Source organism: Oncorhynchus clarkii, chromosome 16, assembly GCF_045791955.1.
Source record: "Oncorhynchus clarkii lewisi isolate Uvic-CL-2024 chromosome 16, UVic_Ocla_1.0, whole genome shotgun sequence".
NCBI classification, from domain to species: domain Eukaryota; kingdom Metazoa; phylum Chordata; class Actinopteri; order Salmoniformes; family Salmonidae; genus Oncorhynchus; species Oncorhynchus clarkii.
The window spans coordinates 58,243,680-58,263,867 of NC_092162.1; the positions used below are offsets into that span (position 1 = coordinate 58,243,680).

At 42.4% G+C, this 20,188-nt stretch overlaps 2 protein-coding genes across 3 annotated transcripts; both read left to right on the forward strand.

Annotated features, from left to right (window-relative positions):
* The first annotated feature begins 11,046 nt into the window (after positions 1-11,046).
* LOC139367725 (pro-thyrotropin-releasing hormone-A) lies at positions 11,047-13,741 on the forward strand. 2 transcript variants are annotated; one of them, XM_071106036.1, is made up of 4 exons: positions 11,047-11,154; positions 11,404-11,606; positions 12,424-13,019; positions 13,360-13,741. In XM_071106036.1, the coding sequence occupies exons 2-3, from the start codon at positions 11,414-11,416 to the stop codon at positions 13,005-13,007; spliced, it is 777 nt and encodes a 258-aa protein (XP_070962137.1). In that variant the 5' UTR covers positions 11,047-11,154; positions 11,404-11,413; the 3' UTR covers positions 13,008-13,019; positions 13,360-13,741. The 2 variants fall into 2 exon arrangements, with proteins under 2 accessions (XP_070962137.1, XP_070962136.1); XM_071106035.1 differs by having other exon boundaries at positions 11,409-11,606.
* A 5,278-nt stretch (positions 13,742-19,019) lies between these two features.
* LOC139367726 (ninjurin-1) lies at positions 19,020-20,044 on the forward strand. The gene is made up of 2 exons (XM_071106037.1): positions 19,020-19,257; positions 19,430-20,044. Exons 1-2 carry the CDS (start codon positions 19,056-19,058, stop codon positions 19,621-19,623), a joined length of 396 nt encoding a protein of 131 aa, XP_070962138.1. The 5' UTR covers positions 19,020-19,055; the 3' UTR covers positions 19,624-20,044.
* The last annotated feature ends 144 nt before the right edge of the window (positions 20,045-20,188 follow it).

A 20,188-nucleotide genomic window follows, 5' to 3' on the forward strand; every position in this document is an offset into this window, starting at 1 on the left:
GGATTATATGTAATCTGTTACTCACCTACCCTGCTAATGCATATTGTCTAAGTACAGAATTGAAAGGTAACGTGACTATTGTATGGTTGTATTTATTATTATGAGCATGAGGTGCAAGCTACTATTACGTGAAGAAAGTGTGTTATGTTTCACCTAAATTAGAAGAAGATTCTAGATGGCCTGGTGCGCTCTCACATGCGCACTTGATTCGTGGCCTATTAGATAAGATCTTTAGCTGGCTGGAGAGAGGTCATAAACCGTGACTGGCAGCAGTAATTAGCCTCTCTCTCTGCCAAGATGTTGACATCTTATTTGTAGCTGTGTGAAAATGTGTCTGCAATGATATGCTATCTAGGCTATGTAGTCTACAGTTCCATTTGTATAGCTGCATTATTGCTGTTAATAAGTACATACATTTTCCTTTCCTTATAGAACCACATGATCCCTTCTTATGTAAGTGTGTGTATGCAACTGTGTGGTTGTGACTAAGAGAATAAAACTCTGGACACATCTGCCTTGTAATTGCCGGACAGCCTGTAGCGACTCAGAGCCTTAACAATCAGCATTAAAGAGCTGAATGAGTTAAAGTTCATGAGTCAAGCATGGTGCAAAGCGCACAACAACGCAGACTATTTTCTCTATTGTTGCATGTGGGCACAATATATATCCTGAGAGTTTGGGTAGAAGGAAGAGGAGTAAGAGGATGACATTTCCATGCTGTGGTAAATGGCCTGAGGGCATGGTATCTCCAGTATCTCCTTCCTCCCCAGTGAACTCTCTCAGCCGCTGGGCGTGACGAGGTAAAGAGACAGAGGCTGAGGGAGAGTATCTCAGTTAATGGGAACCCCTCCGGATCCAACCGAGGAGGAGATGGATGTGTCTCAGCCTCCAGGCAGAACCCCTCTCTCTCCTTGCATTCACACATGCACATGTACACACACACACATTCACAGACACACACAAACTCTCTTTGTATGCAGATGTGTAATGAATCCCTCAGCGCTAGTCTCTCACGTCACTTATTTACAATGAGGCATGAAAAACTGACCTTTGAAATAATTGGTGAGATATGCAGAGGATTATAATCACCTGGACGCAGTGAGATAAAGGTGAAATCCTGGTAAAAATGCCCTTAGGTGCTTTATTACAAAAATAAAATCCATTCGTCCACAGACACAAGAAGAATTGATGACAATAGGTGCCAGACATTACTGTAGTATTCACTCTTGTGTTTTTGCAGACATTACTTTACTATACTAAGCAGTCACTGTAGTGTTTTTGCGGATATGACAGTAGTATACTATAGTATTCACTGTAGTGTCTTTGCAGACATGACAGTAGTATACTATAGTATAAAGTAAGTGTGTGTGTGTGTGTGTGTGGTATTGTTGCTATTGGTTTATTTCTGAACAACCCTTTTGTGACCATGCTGTCTTGAGGAAATATTTGGTTTGTGGTCGGTTGTTCTGAATGGTATGTGTGAACTTTGACCATCAGTGAGTTTACTTGTGTGACAATAGTCAAGATGTTCAATATGTAAAGCCACTGCAATTATGTCCTTTTGTTTTCGGTTGGTTTGTTTGGAGAGGCTTTGCTGGTTTGAGGTCCAGGCAGTTTATTGGCAGCGCCCTCCAATAAATAAGGTGACGTCTTTAAGTAAAATATCTATTGTTTACGTAAATGCCGTGGTTAACTGTTTTTCTACCATCAGAAGTACAGAATTGCTTTTCACTGTTTTTGGTCATCTTTTGATCTTGGTGAGCTGAATCTCTGTGAAAGCACTGTTGTATTTCAGATAGCTACAGTATCTAGTGGAAGTTCTAAGAATACTTTTTGGTGTACACTTGTTAATTGTATGTGTATGTTATTTATCTGTCTCAAACAAGCAAACCTGATCCTCTAAGCTTTAATAAACTTTGCTTGTTCTTTATCTGCCTCTGTACTGTTTCCCTTTAATGGGCCTAGAACCTGTGTCTAACGTTTAGATGTTACAATTGTAATAAACATTTATTTTTGCAAGGTGTCTGGTCTGTTGCATTTCTCAGAGCTGTTTAGCCACCTCAACACGTGGCCTGTCACGAACCTGTGTCTTATGTTCTGGTTGGGGTGTTCCCCTCATTAAACAAGGACTGCCGTAGTTTGGTAGTTGTGCTATTTTAGCTAACCCTTATCGGCAGGTGTTACTACAATGTCATGTCCACGAAAACACTGCAGTAAATAATGCAGTATACTACAGTCATGTCTGTAAAAACACTGCAGTAAATAATGCAGTATACTACAGTCATGTCTGCAAAAACACTACAGTGAGTACTACGGTAAAGTCTGCAATACGACTACAGTGAATAACATAGTATATAAATATAGTAATACTACAGTATTTAGACCTGGGTTCCCCAACTGGCAGCCCGCGGGTCATTTTATTTTGCCCCCCCCTCCCCCAAGTTTTTGGAACAAAATAGTTTATTTCATTTTTATTGTTGGACATAAAAGACTATAAAAACACCACACAAAATTGGGAAATATGTTTCAATGTATTCCCACGCATAAAATAGTGATATATGATCAAATTCAAATGTAAGAAAGGTTTGAAATGATTGTTTTTAGTCAAATGTTATATCTGTTTGGGCTTCTTGCTGTCAATTTGCAGTCTTCAAATGATTTGTTATGTTCCGGCCCCCTGACCATCTGTTCAAGACAAAACATCTGCCCGCGGCTGAATCTACTTGATGATCCCTCAATTAGACCATAGTATACTATAGTATTTTTTAAAATATTGGTTAGCTGTAAATGTGTAAAAAAAAATCATTAAAAAAGGACACAACTAGGACCACAACGGAAATAATGTTATTCTCATCAAATTTCTAAATAAATTGTATCTACATTTGTGGTTGTATTGTGTTTTAAAATAGTCAAATCAAATCAATCAATCAAGAGATACTACAGTGTGGACAATAGTATTCTACAATAAACTACACAATTCTATAGTAAGCACTACATGATCGAGGGGGATCCTTAGACTAAATCCCTGGCATGACCTCCCCAAGGAGAGCACATAAAAATCAAAACTGCATCGACGCAGCTAGCAGTCCAATCGATCAAAAGATTCTAAAGTAAGCACTACGTGATCGCAGAATACTACAGTGTGTAGTATAGTATTCTACAGTATACTACAACATTCTAAAGTAAGCACCACATCGCAGGTGTCAAATTAATTCCATGGAGGGCCGAGTGTCTGCAGGGTTTTGCTCCTCCCTTAAGGTCACTAATTAGTAAAGAACTCCCCTCACCTGGTTGTCTAGGTCTTAACTGAAAGGAAAAACCCAAAACCTGAGGAACACTAGTCCCTCCATGGAATGAGTTTGACACCCCTGCACTACACAACTGAGGAATACTACAGTGCGTAGTATAGTATTCTATAGTATGTAGAATGCTATACTCCATGCTATACTCCATCATTCTAAAGTAAGCACTACATGATCAAGGATACTTCAACGTGGAGTATAGCATTCTACAGTATACTACAGAATTCTATAGTAAGTGCTATAGTATTCTATAGTAAACTGTAGTATTTTTATATGTGGGAGATCTCTTTGTTTGAGTACAAGGAAGGTAATCTCCTTGACAACTGACAGGTCAAAGGGTCACGGGGTCATGGCTATGACTGATGCCATGGCTTTGCGTGTACCCGTGTGTTTCTGCAAGACAAGCTTTTATTCCTAGAATCCCAGCACTCAGAAGAACCCTGTTACCGAGTGCCTACCTACAGTACAGTATTAGACATTCCATATGACTCTGTCTGACCTCAGTACAAAACCCCCAAAACATTATAATTTCTTCTCCAAGCAAGTTAAGCAGCCACACTAAATTCACCAAAATCGAATATCTGAATCTTACATCTGCAATGGACTCAGGCGTTGAGAGTGAAAGATCAGCTCAATCTTCCTCTATTACACGTGGTGTCAGACAGTACCTGACTGTGACAGAGGGAGGGAAGGAAAGAGAGAAAGATGAAAGAGATGATGAGTGCGCTGTAGCATGTGGTAGCGGAGTGCCAATCACGTTCTCCGTCTCGAGGAACACACAGCCGCCACTCAGGTTATTGAGGGATAATGGAATTCTCAGAGTCACGCCGCACAGCTTAAGACAGAGATTCAATCTGAAGAGAAATAATGCAAACTTTGTTTTGTTTCTCTCTGTCTGTGTGTTGGGATTCCAGGGCACCCTTGGGTGTGGTGAAAGATGGAGAATTTGTTTGTATATTTGGATCCCCATTAGCTTTAGCAGAAGAAGCAGAAACTCTTCCTGGGGTCAACAAAAAACACAAAACATGACAAGTAACGGAACACTGATACACTGAAAGACAAGGACAGTCACACACATTTTTTTTTAAATACAATAATATACAAACAATACAACAACAACAAAAAATGTGTGTGTGTGTGTGTGTGTGTGTGTGTGTGTGTGTGTGTGTGTGTGTGTGTGTGTGTGTGTGTGTACCCTCACAGTCCCTGCTGTTCCATGAGATGTGGTTTAATCCATTTTTTAAAGGTAATTTAGCTTTTTGCTTGAGTAATTGGTGATGAAAGGTAGTTCCATGCGATCGTGGCTCTGTGAATTTGTTTTGGACTTGGGGACTGTGAAGAGACCCCAGGTGGCATGTCTTGTGGGGTATGTGTGGGTGTCTGAGCTGTATGTAATTTGATTATGTAGACAATCTGACATTTTCATCACAGTAATATTTCTCATAAAAACTATGTGAGGCAATTCATTTCTCATCAACCCTCAACCAGGAAAGACTGGTATGCATGTTGTTGATGTTAGTTCTGTATGTCCAGTTAAGGGCAAGATGTGCAGCTCTGTTTTGAGTCAGCTGCAGCATTGCCAGGTCTTTCTTTGCTGCACTTGACCATATTACAAGACAGTAATCAATATGGGACAAAACCAGAGCCTTAGCAACTAGTATAGTTGACTTTTATGTCAAAAACACAGAACATGTTTTTATAACAGACATACCCCTCCCCATCTTCATATCTTCACAACAACATTGGCAATATGACTTGACCATGATAATTTACCATCCAATGTTATACCTAGGAGCTTCCTCACCTTGCTGAGGTTCAGGTTTTAGAGAATGTTTTGAACCAAATACAATGCTTTTAGTTTTAGATGTTCTTTAAGACCCGTTTATTAATAATCACCCATTCTGACACTGACTGTAACACCTTATTTAGAATTCCAGTGAGCTCTCTGGCTTTGTGTGCTGACATGTAGAGTGTGGAATCACCCGCATACATAATCATTCTAGCTTTGTAAAAATAGAGAAACGTAACGGCCCAAGGCAACACAGCACTTTATATAGCTAATGTTAGAGAAGCTTCCACTGAAGTGAACTATTTGGGTTCTATTGGATAAATAACTCTCCAGCCATAAGATGGCATGGCAGGTGATGTAAAGCCATAGCAAGTTTCTTCAATAACAATTTATGATCAACAACATCAAAGGCTGCACTAAAATCTAACAATACAGCTCCAAATATAATTTTATTATCCATTTATTTTAACCAATCATATGTCATCTGAGTCATTGCAGTACAGTTGAGTGTCCTTCTTTATATGTATCCTGAAAGTCAGTAGTTAACTTGTTCTCTGGAAAAATAGCATTGTATTTGGTCAAACACAATTCTTTCCATCAGTTTACTAAACTAGATTAATTCTGCTGCAGGAGAGAGATCAACAGCGAAAGAAATCAGAGTAGTGACTTTGGCCTCCCAGCAACAACCTGGCGAAGAGCCTGACATGTGGGCACAAGCCACAATGCCCCAAAGTAGCACCTAAATATAGGGCTATGATTTTTTTTTAAAGATCTCAGGATTAAATATGTTTGTAAAATGAAACACCTCGATCCAGTGAGGAAGTTTAGGGGCACAGTCGAAGCAAACCCTGCTGATTCTCTCACATTTCTCCCATGTTTTCTGTCTCAGAGCCCATACTTTGTGATGCACGCCTGTCCTCTCGCCCCCTGCAGTTCATATAAGGAAATCATTCAATTTAAATAAATAAATTTGGCCCTAATCTATGGATTTCACATGACTGGGCAGGGGTGCAGCCATGGGTGGGCCTGGGAGGGCATAGGCCCACCCACTGGGGAGCCAGGCCCAGCCAATCAGAATGAGCTTTACCCCACAAAAGGGCTTTATTAGAGACAAAAATACTCCTCAGTTTCATCAGCTGCCCGGGTGGCTGGCCTCAGAAGAAGCAGGATGTGAAGGTCCTGGGCTGGCGTGGTCTAAGGTTGTGAGGCCCGTTGGACGTTCTGCCAAATTCTCTAAAACAACATTGGAGGTGGCTTATGATAAAGAAATTAACATTAAATTATCTGGTAACACCTCTGGTGGACATCCCTGCAGTCAGCATGCCAATTGCATACTCTCTCAAAACATAGGACTGTGGCATTATGTTGTGTGATAAAACTGCACATTTTAAAGTGGCCTTTTATTGTCCCAACCCAGCACAAGGTACACCTGTGTAATGATCATGCTGGTTAATCAGCTTCTTGATATGCCACACCTGTCAGGTGGATGGACTATCTTGGCAGGAGAAAGGAGAAATGCTCGCTAACAGAGATGTAAACAAATTTGTACACAAGATTTGAGAGAAAAAATATGTTCGTATTGGGATCTTTTATTTCAGCTCATGAAACACTTTACATGTTGCATTTATATTTTTGTTCAGTATATATTTTGGTACATGTAACACTTCTTGGAGTGAGGTAGAACTGGTCTCTCATGCGCGTCCAGCCCCCATGGTATTAGACAGGCGTGAGCTGCCTGCAGCCAATGGAAGGATCTGTGGGCCGCATTGACTAGTGAGAGGGAATCAGTGAGGCTGAAGATGTGCTCACTGTAACTCGCTTAGGCTTCACCAGGCACTACATACAGCTGAGAGAGTTATACTTTAATACCCTACCCTCCAATTAGGGCTCCAAGGGTACTACCTTGAACCAACTAGGGTTCTCCTATTGGGACAGCTGAAGAACCGTTGGAACCCCTTTTTCTAAAAGTGTACATCTGTTGAACCCCACCGCAATGTAAAATACAAAACCTGTAATTAAAACACAACATTTGACCACTTCTAAAAGCAATAGAGGGATATAGTGTCTTTCTCACAACCTTTGGCTTTAACAGTAAATGGCCATTACCCTCTATTAGCCCATCAGTCCATAGTTAGTATGCAGTTGGTGTGTTGGGTTTGACTCAGAGCCTGAAGAGCAACATAGAACAACCGGCCTTCCAGACCCCCTCTGACCTCAGTGTCCAGATATTGCCTCATCACCAGTCCCCCACCCAGCAACCTCCATGACCAGGGCCTGTACCCATCACTCACACTCAGCCACAGTGACCCATAAGGGCAGTGTCAATGCCAGGTTAGAGGTGGATGTCACATTGTCACTAAATCCACACGCCAGCTCTTCTGTTTATATGTTTATTTTACTTTTTCTCTTTCTGAATCTGTCTGTTTCCATCCTGTCTGTCTCTCAGCAGCTAGTAGCCACCACACAGAGAGACTTCTGTCCCTGGCAGCTGTCTGGTCAGTATTTCTTACCTCTGACTGCTTCAGTTGGGCTTCTGTGTTATTTTCCCTCTCGCTCCCTCTTTCTCTCTTGCTCTCACACTCTCCCTCTTAGTTGGATTCCACCTCTGTTTCACTGTTCTCTCACTTACACCCACATATTAGGCTTCGGGAACTTTGGAGACACTTGCCGCCTCTCTTTCTGACTCACCTATCTTTTGATGTGTGTTTCCCTTGCTCTGTTGGGTTCACTTTTGCAAAACTTCTCCTTCTCGTCCTGAGTATTGAGAGAACATTCCAAACAGCCACTGGTGGCATTCTGTTTCTCCATGGGAGAAAACTCTGAAAAACAAGCCCAAACTCTAGCCATTACTGAACCTGTGAGCAGTCAGGGGCTGTATGATTCAGCTTCAAGAGTTAATTAAGTAAAATTATTTCGCCTTGATTATGTCCAACTTCCTACTTTATCATGGGAACGCTTATCAGATCTGCAAGTGGAAACCAAAACTTTATAAACTTCCTCACGACTGAAAACAATTCATAACAAGGACAGTGGAAAGTAAACAGTGGATGTTGAGGAAGACAAGCATCATTGCAGAGTGTATATTTAAGATGTCCTCTTCGCCAGCATATACTGTAGACCTGCTCTCTAATTGTTATGATTCCCCACTCCTAATAACCCTCCTCCAACCTCCTTTGTATTTGGTCTTATTGATGAGAGGTGAAGGAAGGAAGCGCTTGCCTTAATTATAGTCTAGTGCCTATAAGCATCACACAAGGGAACTCCATTAGGGACAGAGCGCCTCCAGAACAGTGTCATGAAAAAACAACTGCCAAAAAGCATGGCTGTTTAAAATGTGAACTACCCACAACTTTAACACCCAGCAAGTGCACGTAACATGAGGAAAGAGCAGACTAGACCTACAGTAACATGAGGGGAACGTGTCACCTATCAGTGAGTCCTTTTTTTCAATGCATACATTTAAATATCTGAATCATAGAGTTGTTAGATATAAAGAGTGCTAAAACAACATTTTAGTCATTTAGCAGACAGTCTTATCCAGAGCGACTTACATTAGTGCTGTCACAACCTGATCTGTTTCACCTGTCCTTGTGATTGTCTCCAACCCCTCCAGGTGTCGCTTATTATCCCCGGTGTATATATCCCTGTGTTTCCTGTCTCTCTGTGCCAGTGTTTTTCCTTGCTCCGATTTTTTCCCCAGTCTCTTTTGGTTCTAGTTCTCCTGGTTTCGACGCTTGCCTGTCCTGACTCCGAACCCACCTGCCTGACCACTCTGCCTGTACTGTCTTCAAGCCTGCCTATCCCCTTGTACTGTTTGGACTCGGATTTGGTTACTGAACCCCTGCCTGGCCTGACCTCGAGACGGCCCTTCGTCTGGTACCTTTTTGGACTCTCACCCGGTTTATGACTCTCGCTTGTCCCTGACCTACATCTTGCTTACCCCTTGGATTAATACATTTCGGGACTCAACTATCTGCTTCCTGTGTCTGCATTTGGGCCTCGCCTTGTGTCCTTATAAGTGCATTCATCATAAGAGGGCTAGGTGAGATGACATATCACAATCGTAACAACAACGTAGTTATCAGCAAAGTATAGGAAAAGACAAGTACTCCACAGGTAGGTCAGAGGCCACAGAGTTTTCTAGATTCTAATTCTATCCTATTAGAACACATCCACTCCATGTACAGTATTTTACTCATTAGAAGCTCTCCCTCATCTGCTTTTACATAGGCTTCAAATGAGCACAGAATTAATCAAATCACAACTCCACTTTCACCATCTTACAGGGTTAGCGAGCACTGGTCTTCCGTAGGCTAGAAAAACCAACAAACACATGGTTTCTCATCTGCTGTGCTGGGTGCATAACTAATTGGTCCCCGTGCAGCATGTAGACCTATGTCTTTACACACTGTGATTACAGTTTGAGGCGCGGAGACGACTGCAGAAGAGGAGGCCTCACAGGTTAGACATGCTCTGGTGTTAATAGTGCTTCTGTCACTTGCCGTGTCCCTCACAGAAGAGTACTTTAGCAAGTGCCCCAGTCTTAGGTCCTAAGAGTTCTGGAGCAGGTTGTTATCAAGGATCTCTCTATATTTTGCTCTGTTCATCTTTCCCTCGATTCTGACTAGTCTCCCTGCCGCTGAAAAACATCCCCATATCATGATGATGCCACCACCACGCTTCACCGTAGGGATGGTACCAGGTTTCCTCCAGACGTGACGCTTGGCATTCAGGCCAAAAAGTTACATCTTGGTTTCATCGGACCAGAGAATCTTATTTCTCATGGTCTGAGTCCTTTAGGTGCCTTTTGGCAAACTCCAAGTGGCCTGCCATTTACTGAGGAGAGGCTTCAGTCTGGCCACTCTACCATAAAGGCCTGATTGGTGGAGTGCTGCAGAGAAGGTTGTCAATTCTGGGTTTTTTTTTTGCAAACATTCCTAAAAACCTGTTTTCTCTTTGTCATTATGAGGTATTGTGTGTAGATTGATGATTAAAAAAAATACTTAATCAATTTTAGAATAAGGCTGTAACATATCAAACTGTGGAAAACGTCAAGGGGTAAGAATACTTTCTGAAGGCACTGTATGGGTTTCTGAGCTGTGTGTTAGCTGTTTGAACAGAGTGCATAATGTCCCCAGTCCAGCCGCTTCGCAAGTTAGGATAATATTGTTTGCGCTCCTCAAAGATTTCCATCAGGTGTGGGCGGGACCACGAGTGCAGTAATAAATGTGCGCTTGAGGGATGTGGTGAGCTCACATGGCGCATGAGAGTCACCATGTCTCGCACCTGTGACCGCGAGGGGCTGATCTAGAGCCTTCTGGCCATCTATTCTTAGTGTGGTTTTCTTCTTATTGACTCACAGCATAGGAGCATAGCTATATTACCATAGGTTTAAATTCGATGAGAATTTAGGAAAATAATGACATGGAGATGGCGCACAACAACGTCCTTTCCAACATGACGCACCAATGAATGTCTATAATTGGAAATAAAATACAGATATAGGGGCTGTAACTAGTAGGTTTATGAATGAATCCAAACATTTTCATAATTGACATTTAGTGTAGGCCTAATCAAAACAAACGACTAAGTAAAGCCACACTCGCAAAATAAGTGAATTAATGTAAATCGGTGTTCTACCAAATTATCGCACTCACATATGATAAGAAGATTTATGAATGAATCCTCTCTTTCAGTTATCATCATCAAGTGCCAATTTCACTCCCTCAGATTAGGCTGGTCGGCCCAGCTGGCGCCCAAGAGAATAACCGGACATCGTCCTCTAGAGGTTATAACTGAATTTAATCCAATTGCGCACGAATTTGTGACATCATTTGAATCCTATGAAAGGAATCCTATGAAATTACCACAACGTGGTTGGCGTGACGATGGTAACCACTGACTATAAATGGCTGGACTTGTTGTATCTGCACATACCTCTAAACTTGGCCTCAATCGGTCTCCAAGCGCTGCAAGAGGCAAAGAACAACCTTTCTAGTTGGTTTGCTCCAATTAGGTTATTGAAGGTGCTGTGAGTGACACTAGCCAGAAAACAAATCTAAGGTAAGTTTGGGTTACTTTAATTCGTATTTTTGTACATGGACGTACTCCCAAAAATGATTTGCAAATATCTATTCCAAAAAGGAATTTCCAGTTTTACTCACCAATATTGAAACGTAGTATGTGCGTAAGATAGAAAACTCAAAATTCGTTATGCAACGCCAAGTCAATGAATTATTATGCAACCTGCATGCTTTTAAAGTAGTATATCTCGACTAATAATGATATATTCTCTTGTTTTCGAACGACTAGCCAAGTTACCATGAAGTCCGCCTGCCTGATCATTCTGGCATCTCTAGTGGTCTGCAACCTGACGTTGGCTCGAGGACAGGGCATCCCCGCTGAGGAGGAGACGGGGGACCGGCAGACTATTGACGATATCATCCTACAGAGAGCCGAGAGCCTCCTGCTCCGCTCCATTCTCAAAAATATAGAGGATGAGGATGGCGCGAACGGTGCTTAATAGTTGCTTTTTGATCTATTTGATGTTTTTGGCAAAGTGGCCGCTTTTGACAAGAGCGCTGTGGTGTTTAACATGAATTACAAAGCAAAGAAATGAACACAAATGAAGATGTTTTATTGTCACATTCACCAAATGGTGCAGTGAAATGTGCTGTTTTACAGGGTCGGTCATAGTAGTATGGAGCAAATTAGGGTTAAGTGCCTTGCCCATGGGCACATCGACAGATTTAACGACATTTCGGTTGATTAGCCCAACGACGCTCAACCCGCTAGGCTACCTGCCACCCACTGAACACACAAGTTCAAGTCATGCATTTTTATGCCTATTTATAGTAACTTTGCACGAAGACAAATCATTCGATTGTATAGTTTCACAAAGACAGATAAACAAAATGATTTCGATTACATGGTATTTATACAGAAATAACCCACCATTTCAAATATGTTTTATTCGTGTTTTGTGCAAGATTAACGTGAATAAATTAATAGATTTTGTTATTTGTTCGGATGAAAATCAATTTGGAGAGGGCAATCTGCAAAGCGCGCGTAAAACGTATCCATTATTTTCCCGCAGTCCTGGCACCAAAGCACACAGTTTAATGGTGGAAGAATGAAAACAGAAAAAATATACACTGTATATACAGTTTTACATAGATAATCTAAAATATATTTTTTCTAACTTTCACAGGTAAATGCCATTAACACGGCGTGTGTACAAGTGGAAATGCATGTACGCATGACATTACAAGTGGTGGTAGATTGATATTTTCCGCTGTCCCTAAACTAATAATGTATTAATTGTTTTTACAGAAGGGTTGACCTCTCAGCCAGATTGGCTGGTGAAGCGGCAGCATCCCGGTAAGAGGTACCAGGAGGAGCTGGGAAAAAGGCAACACCCTGGGAAGCGAGAGGAGGACGAGGACGAAGACTATGGCGAGGTTCAGAAAAGACAGCACCCGGGAAAACGCGAAGACGAATTTGATTCTTTTGTGGAGCTCCAGAGAAGACAGCATCCAGGCAAGCGCTTAATACTGGAGCAGATTACAGAGAACCCCGCATTTCTAAGTGAACTCTCCAAACGTCAACACCCGGGCAAGCGCTACGTGATGTACTACAGTAAGCGCCAGCATCCCGGCAGGCGAGAGGTGGACGACGAGTCAGACGCAGGGGACCTCAAGGAGTTGGAGAAGCGCCAACACCCCGGCAAACGCTACTTGGATAACACGAGCCCGGATTTGGGCGCCAACAGTCCCTGTGACGTGCTGGACCCTGGCTGCAGTAAGGCCAACCTGTTGCTCCAGCTATTAGACAACGTGAACAAGAGTCGCGCGGAGAAGAGACAGCACCCAGGCAAAAGGTCCGCACCTGTCGAGGATTTGACCGAACAGGAGTAACTAGCGGGGATGGTGGGTGCTGTGTGTGAATGACCGATGTAAAGACTAAAATGTGTAAATTGATATAATGAATGATTTATTATGAATATAGTACGGACCCTATATCACAGGTAGACTACTGTGTCCCTGGAAAGCTGCTTTTATGACGAATATCCAGAAAACACGCTCAGAAAGCATCTAGATCGAAAAGTTTAAATCAGATATCATTTTTTTTGCGGAAACTTGTTGGTAATTACGCACGCTGATTGTCAGCATTATTAACGCTCATATGGATTTTAAATTGATGAATAGCTGTGTTGGTTGCTGGCCCTATCTTCTTGTAATGAGATGTTCAAACATATTCTTTTTCCAGATGAAGCCCACGTGGGGAAGAAATAAAGACTAAAGCGACGGGATTAGCTATTGGCTCTGCAGTCTGTCTGTATCCAGCTGAGGACGCAGTCTCGGAATCTGCTCTTTTTCTGTCTGACCTTGAATTGAATAGGCTAAGTGTAATTTTCAGAGTTATATAAACCAAATGTGTTATATACGACAAATTGACCTGTAGTTTGTTTTATGATTTAGGCCTAATGCGTTCGTGGTAAAATATAAGTGGATATACCCCTACAAAATAATTTATTGGGTCTCTTCATTACTTTTCTACTTGAATATTCTTGCATGGTATAACAACTGATTAATTGTTGTGCATTTTCTGTTACTTTTGCCTTAAAGCCTATTATGACTCTACAACTCTATACAATAAAACGCATTGGTACAGATGACTGAGGTTTGGTCTACTACAGTATGTTTTTTGTTTGACATTCAGAGAAAGCCTCTATCCTTAGCCTATCAATTTACATGCGATGGTCCATTAAATATTTTAATCCTCCCCGAGGGTTTTCAGGTGCAGTGAGCTAGCCTTCCTGCAAAAATATAGCGACCAACGTGGTCGAACTAACAAAGCAATTACAGCGCAATCGTTAATGAAAGTAAATTGATAGCAGACCGCCTGCTTGTCAGTTACGCTCGCCTCACATTTAATTAGCCTCATTCCATCAATACCTTACCAACACTTTTACCCGCATGCCTTAGTGCGCAGCCCTATGGGACTCCCGAGTCTGTCTAAGGCACTCCATCTCAGTGCAAGATGCGTCACTGCAGACCCTGGTTCGATTCCAGGCTGTATCACAACCGGCCGTGATTGGGAAACTCAAAATATACACTATATATACAAATGTATGTGGCACGCCTTCAAATTAGTGGATTTGGCTATTTCAGCCACACCCATTGCTGACAGGCGTATAAAATCGAGCACACAGCCATGCAATTACCAGAGACAAACATTGGCAATATAATGAATGACCTTACTGAAGAGCTCAGTGACTTTCAAGGTGGCACCATCATAGGAAGACCATAGGAAGACACCTTTCACACAAGTCAGTTCTTAAAATGTCTGCCCTGCTAGAGCTGCCCCAGTCAACTGTAAGTGGTGTTATTGTGAAGTGGAAACATCAGGATTGCAGAGTGCTGAAACACATAGTGTGAAAAAAAAATTGCCTGTCTTTGTTGTAACACTCACTACCGAGTTCAAACTGCCTCTGGAAGGAACATCAGAGGAAGCTTCGTGAAATGGGTTTCCATGGCCGAGTAGCCAACACAAGCCTACGATCACCATGCCCAATGTCAAGTGTCGGCTGGAGGGGTTGTAAAGCTCACCGCCATTGGACCCTGACGCAGTGGTAACACATTTTCTGGAATGATTAATCACACTTCACCATCTGGCAGTCTGACAGAAGAATCTGGGTTTGGTGGATGCCAGGAGAAAGCTCCTTCCCAAATGCATAGTGCCAACTGTAATTTTTGGTGGAGGAGGAATAATGGTATGGGGCTGTTTTTCATGGTTCGAACCCCGTAGTTCCAGTGAAGATAAGTCTTAACGCTACAGCATACAATAACATTCTAGATGATTCTTTGCTTCCAACTTTGTGGCAACAGTTTGGGGAAGGCCATTTCCTGTTTCAGCATGACAATTTCCCTGTGCACAAATAATTGGAACGCCGACTGCGAGCCAGGCCTAATAGCCCAACATCAGAGCCCGACCTAATTAATGCTCTTGTGGCTGAATGGAAGTCCCCACAGCAATGTTCCATCATCTAGTGGAAAGCCTTCCCAGAAGAGTGGAGGCTGTTATGGCAACAAAGGTGAGACCAACTCCATATGAATGCCCATGATTTTTGAATGACATGTTCGATGAGCAGATGTCCACATTACTTTGGTCATGTAGTGTACAACTCATCATGACCCACACATAGTTCCTACATTTCAGTCAGATTGCCCCAGAGCTTGTTGCTATATCAAGTCAGTTTGACTTTGAAGAGTCAGGCTGTTGAGCAACAGATGCCATCTGTTATTAACTGACAGAAATAGGCCTGAATGAGAGCATTATAGACCCAAAGACTATGCATCCCAGATGAGTGTAATTTACACCAAATATCAGAGGATGGAGTCTAATTTAGTCAAAGAGAGTTCAGCAAGCAACACGCTTTATTAAAGACACAAAGAGAGAGAGAGACGGAGAGGGGGGGGGGGGGCTGAGGGGCAGAGAAGGAGAGAGTGGGAGAAGGAGAGAGGCAGAGAGCAAGTGAGAGAGAGAGAGCGAGAGAAATAGAGAGTGGGAGACAGAGAGGGAGAGATAGAGAAAAAGGGATAGAGAGAAAAAGGGATAGAGAGAAAGGGAGAAAGGGAGAGAGCGAGAAAGAGAGAGTACATTTTTTATTGTTTATTTCACTTGCTTTGGCAATGTAAACATATGTTTCCCATGCCAATAAAGCCCTTGAATTTAATTGAGAGGGAGAGAGAAAGAGGGAGAGAGGTTTATAAAGTGGGAAAGAGATAATAACTATGAAAGTAACCTAGGTTGTTGGTGTCTGGGTGGTAAGAGGAAGTGAAAGGAGTTGCTTCTTCCCTATACACTGAACACTTTATGTTTCACTATTTCCCTCCCTCTTATCCTCTATACTCCCTGAAATGCCTTGATGACAAGTTCATGTTGTGTGGGAGGGGAGATGGATTTAGCTTACAAAGACATTTCCAGGGCAATAATATCTTTCATGATGGACCTGCCACTTGTTTATTGTTTTTAAAACCCTCTCTTTTAACAGTGTAGCTAAATAATGATTCATGTTCTCTCTCTCTCTCTGCCCCTCAGCCCCCCCCCCCCCCTCTCAGTCTCTCTCTCTTTGTGTCTTTAATAAAGCTTGTTGCTTGCTGAATTCTCTTTGACTAAATTAGACTAGATCCTCTGACATTTGAGCTAACACTTTTTTTCTCATGTTGTTACTCTAAAAGCACTCCAACTGCCACGCCTGGACCTTAGAGCTTTTTATGTCTCTATTTTGGTTTGGTCAGGGTGTGATTTGGGTGGGCATTCTATGTTATTTTTTCTATGTTTTTGTATTTCTTTGTTTTGGCCAGGTATGGTTCTCAATCAGGGACAGCTGTCTATTGTTGTCTCTGATTGGGAACCATACTTAGGTAGCTTTTTCCCACATGGTTTTTGTGGGTAGTTATTTTCTGTTTAGTGTTTTGCACCATACAGGACTGTTTCGGTTATTCAATAAAAAGAATGAACACTTACCACGCTGCACTTTGGTCCGATTCCTCTTCTTCAGACGACGAAAACCGTTACACCAACTAGCTGAATCAGACAGCCGATCCCCATAAAGCAACACTGATGACGCATAATACACAACTGCTCCAACAGATGTGCCCATTGCCAATCACATTTATCACAGACATGGCTGAAGTAACACATAAAAAGTACTTATGTACTTCATTACTAACTCTCCTCTCCACCTCACTACTGTAATGATAGGAGTGAATGCCAACACAGCAGCTGTGCCCAACTCTCCTCACCACTCATCATATCTGTCTCGCTGGATACCTGGAAGTGTGTGTGTGCGCACATCTACCCGTATGTGTGTACGTGCGTGTGTGTGTGTGTGTGTGTGTGTGTGCGTGCTTGTCAAACATGATCAACATTTTGTTTTGATATCCTACTTTTGTTTGTCTAACGCCACACTAAACGCTTGAAGGTAATGTTTAATGATAACTAAAATAACATCTTGTTCATTCCTGTTTGTCATCCATCTAAAAGATAGAACCTAATGAAACCAGAGGAGCAAGTATTATGTTCTTCATTGAGGGAAAACCCCTCCCACTCCAGAGCTGTGTGTGTACAGTATGTGTGTTTGTATCTGTTTAAGAAAGAGAAATACCGAAAGAGAGAGCGATTGAGTGTACTGCGTTCGTAAGATTAGACAGTGGGAGGGGTAGTTTTGAATAAGCAAAGCTCACACCCCTAGGAAATACACTCAACATTTTCAGTTTGGCTGCGTGAAGCCGGTGACAAGAAAGGCTACGGCAAACTGCAGATGACAGCTGATCTTTAGTCTACTTGCGAGATGTACGGTAGCCTACCGTGTGTAACGTATGTAACTATTCTAAACTAGTTTTCCTGTGTCGGTTATATCGGTAATCGCAGTTGTCTTGGCCAGCATGGACAGTGAAGCAAGGGCGAATGGGGAGGACATCACTCTCAACAAACTAGACGACATAGAAGTAAGTTAAACATTATAACCTCAAACCCCAGGCTACTGTGGCGGGGTCCTAGCAGGGGTCCTAGCAGGGGTCCTAGCAGGGGTCCTAGCAGGGGTCCTAGCACGTTTTTAACTGTGTCATAAGCAACTAAATAGGATGTTGTACATTTTGACTGAACATTCGGATTTGGGCTACAAGGAGATAAGTTGCAGTTATGATGTCCCCGATTTATATTTACTATGTTACGTCTACCCCCGAGTCCAGGTTGTGTTTCCACATAATTTCAAACAATGTGATGACGTTGAATCAACGTGGAAAACTGATTGGATTTGATAAAAAAATCATCAACGTATTTAGTCTCTTTTCCACCCAACCTTTAACCTAAATCACATGACATGGTGAATTTCTTGTTGTTGATTTCACGTTGAATTCACATTAGTTGACAACCAAATGTAAATCAAAATTAGATGTTGAACTGACGTCTGTGCCCAGTGGGGAATGTATAACTCCTACTGGTATGGAAACTTCACAAGTATTCCCCCAAGTTATTGATAAAATAACAGACCTACAATCCAATATAATTTACTGCTCGTCGTCTATTAGCTTCATTAAAGAGCATTCATAGCCTATAGTGGAGACATGAAGCGTTCAAACCTTTTGACTACGGAAATCATTTCACTGTCTGGCTCCTCGCCATATTTCTCGCCTCCGCGAAGAGCTGACTATGCCCTTTGTGTTTCGGAGTGTCGCACCCACTTGTGACATCTCATATTTACCTTTATCCGTACTTGACAATTCCCAACCCCACCTCCGTGAGAAGATGTGGACACCTGCGTATGATGTCGTTATAGAACACACCCTTCTGCCATAGAGGAAAGGCAGTGCCTGTAGTTAATCCACTCCATTAGTGTGTTTGAGTGTAGCAGTGTGATGTTGTTCCCCTAGATTATGCACCAAATTGCACACAAGGACCAATTCAAATAGGCCAGGTCAAGAGGGGATGTTAATAATTTGATAATAATAATAATAATAATTCAGTTTATTTAAAAAAAAAATGTAATTACAGCTGCATAGTTAATGTTATTATTTGGTGTACAAACACTTTTTCATATCAATATTGTACATACATGTGATTGTAAAAGTTTTGTATATTTTGGTTTGGCCCATCGCGGGTGATCTGTATTTCCGTACCCCTTTAATGTTCTCTTTTGCCTGACCTTCGGCTAGCAAGGTGCCTGAGAGCTAGGACTGCACCCAGAGTTAACATAATGTGTGTTGTCTCTTCGTGTGCAGGGCAAATAAAAATAATTCCACTAGCAGACCTTCAGTTGTGGCAGGGTCCTAAGTAAAAGTACACAATGCAGAACGAACCACGCTACATGAGCATGTGTGACCCATAAGCCTGATGGTCTACCCTCTAACCCACAGGCGAACCTCGACCGTCTTGACCCCTCTGGAAAGGTGTACCGAATGATTAACATGAATCACTATGCCACTAGGAAGAGTGTAGCTCAGAGTATGCTTGATGTGGCTCTACTCATGGCTAACTCATCCCAGCTAAAGACTGTTCTATACATGGAGTCACAGTACAGATTCTACAAACCTCTCATAGTACTGCTGTCCATGTCTATTACGCTACAGGTTGTCGTGGGACTACTGCTGGTCTTTATAGGTATACACTCTATCTGTCACTCATTCACACGCACACACACACACACACACACACACACACACACACACACACACACACACACACACACACACACACACACACACACACAATATGGCTATCTGTAAACAGAAAGGTGAACATGTTGAATAACCTTCCTACTCTCTCTCTCTAGTGAAGTATGATCTGAATGATGTGAGGAAACACTCAAAGCTGAACATGAACAACACAGCAACAGTATTTGTTTTCTTCACAGTCATCATCAACATCTTCATCACTGCGCTAGGCTTTGAGGGTGCTGTGATAGGACTTCCAGAACCCCAATCCTTCCTTCTGACCACTGAACAGAACCAGACCGGAGGCCTCTAGACCACAACCTCAAATCATCCTCAGACAACTGGCAGGTTGTAGAGCACAAGTTTAGCACAATCTGGCCTCAATTTAACCGGAGGCTTGTACAACCTGAACACAACATCAGCAGAAACCTGGAACCTAACCCCCACCTACAGTACTGTCAGTTATCTCTACAGTGACAGGGCAGTGCAGGTGCCAGAGGTCTGCACACTCAAAAACTTCTACAGCTACACCATCGAGAGCATCCTGACCGGTTGCATCCCCGCCTGGTATGGCAACATCTCAGTGCGTACGGCCCAGTACATCACTGGGGCCAAGCTTCCTGCCATCCAGGACCTATATACTAGGCGGTGTCAGAGGAAGGCCCAAAAAATTGTCAAAGACTCCAGTCACCCAATTCAGAGACTGTTTTCTCTGCTACCACACGGCAAGCGGTACCGGGGCCAAAAGGCTCCTAAATAGCTGAAAAATCAATCAAATGGTCACTCAGACTATTTACATTGACCCCCCCCCCCCCCCTTTGTTTTTACATGGCTGCTACTCGCTGTTTATTAACTATGCATAGTCACTTTACCCCTAC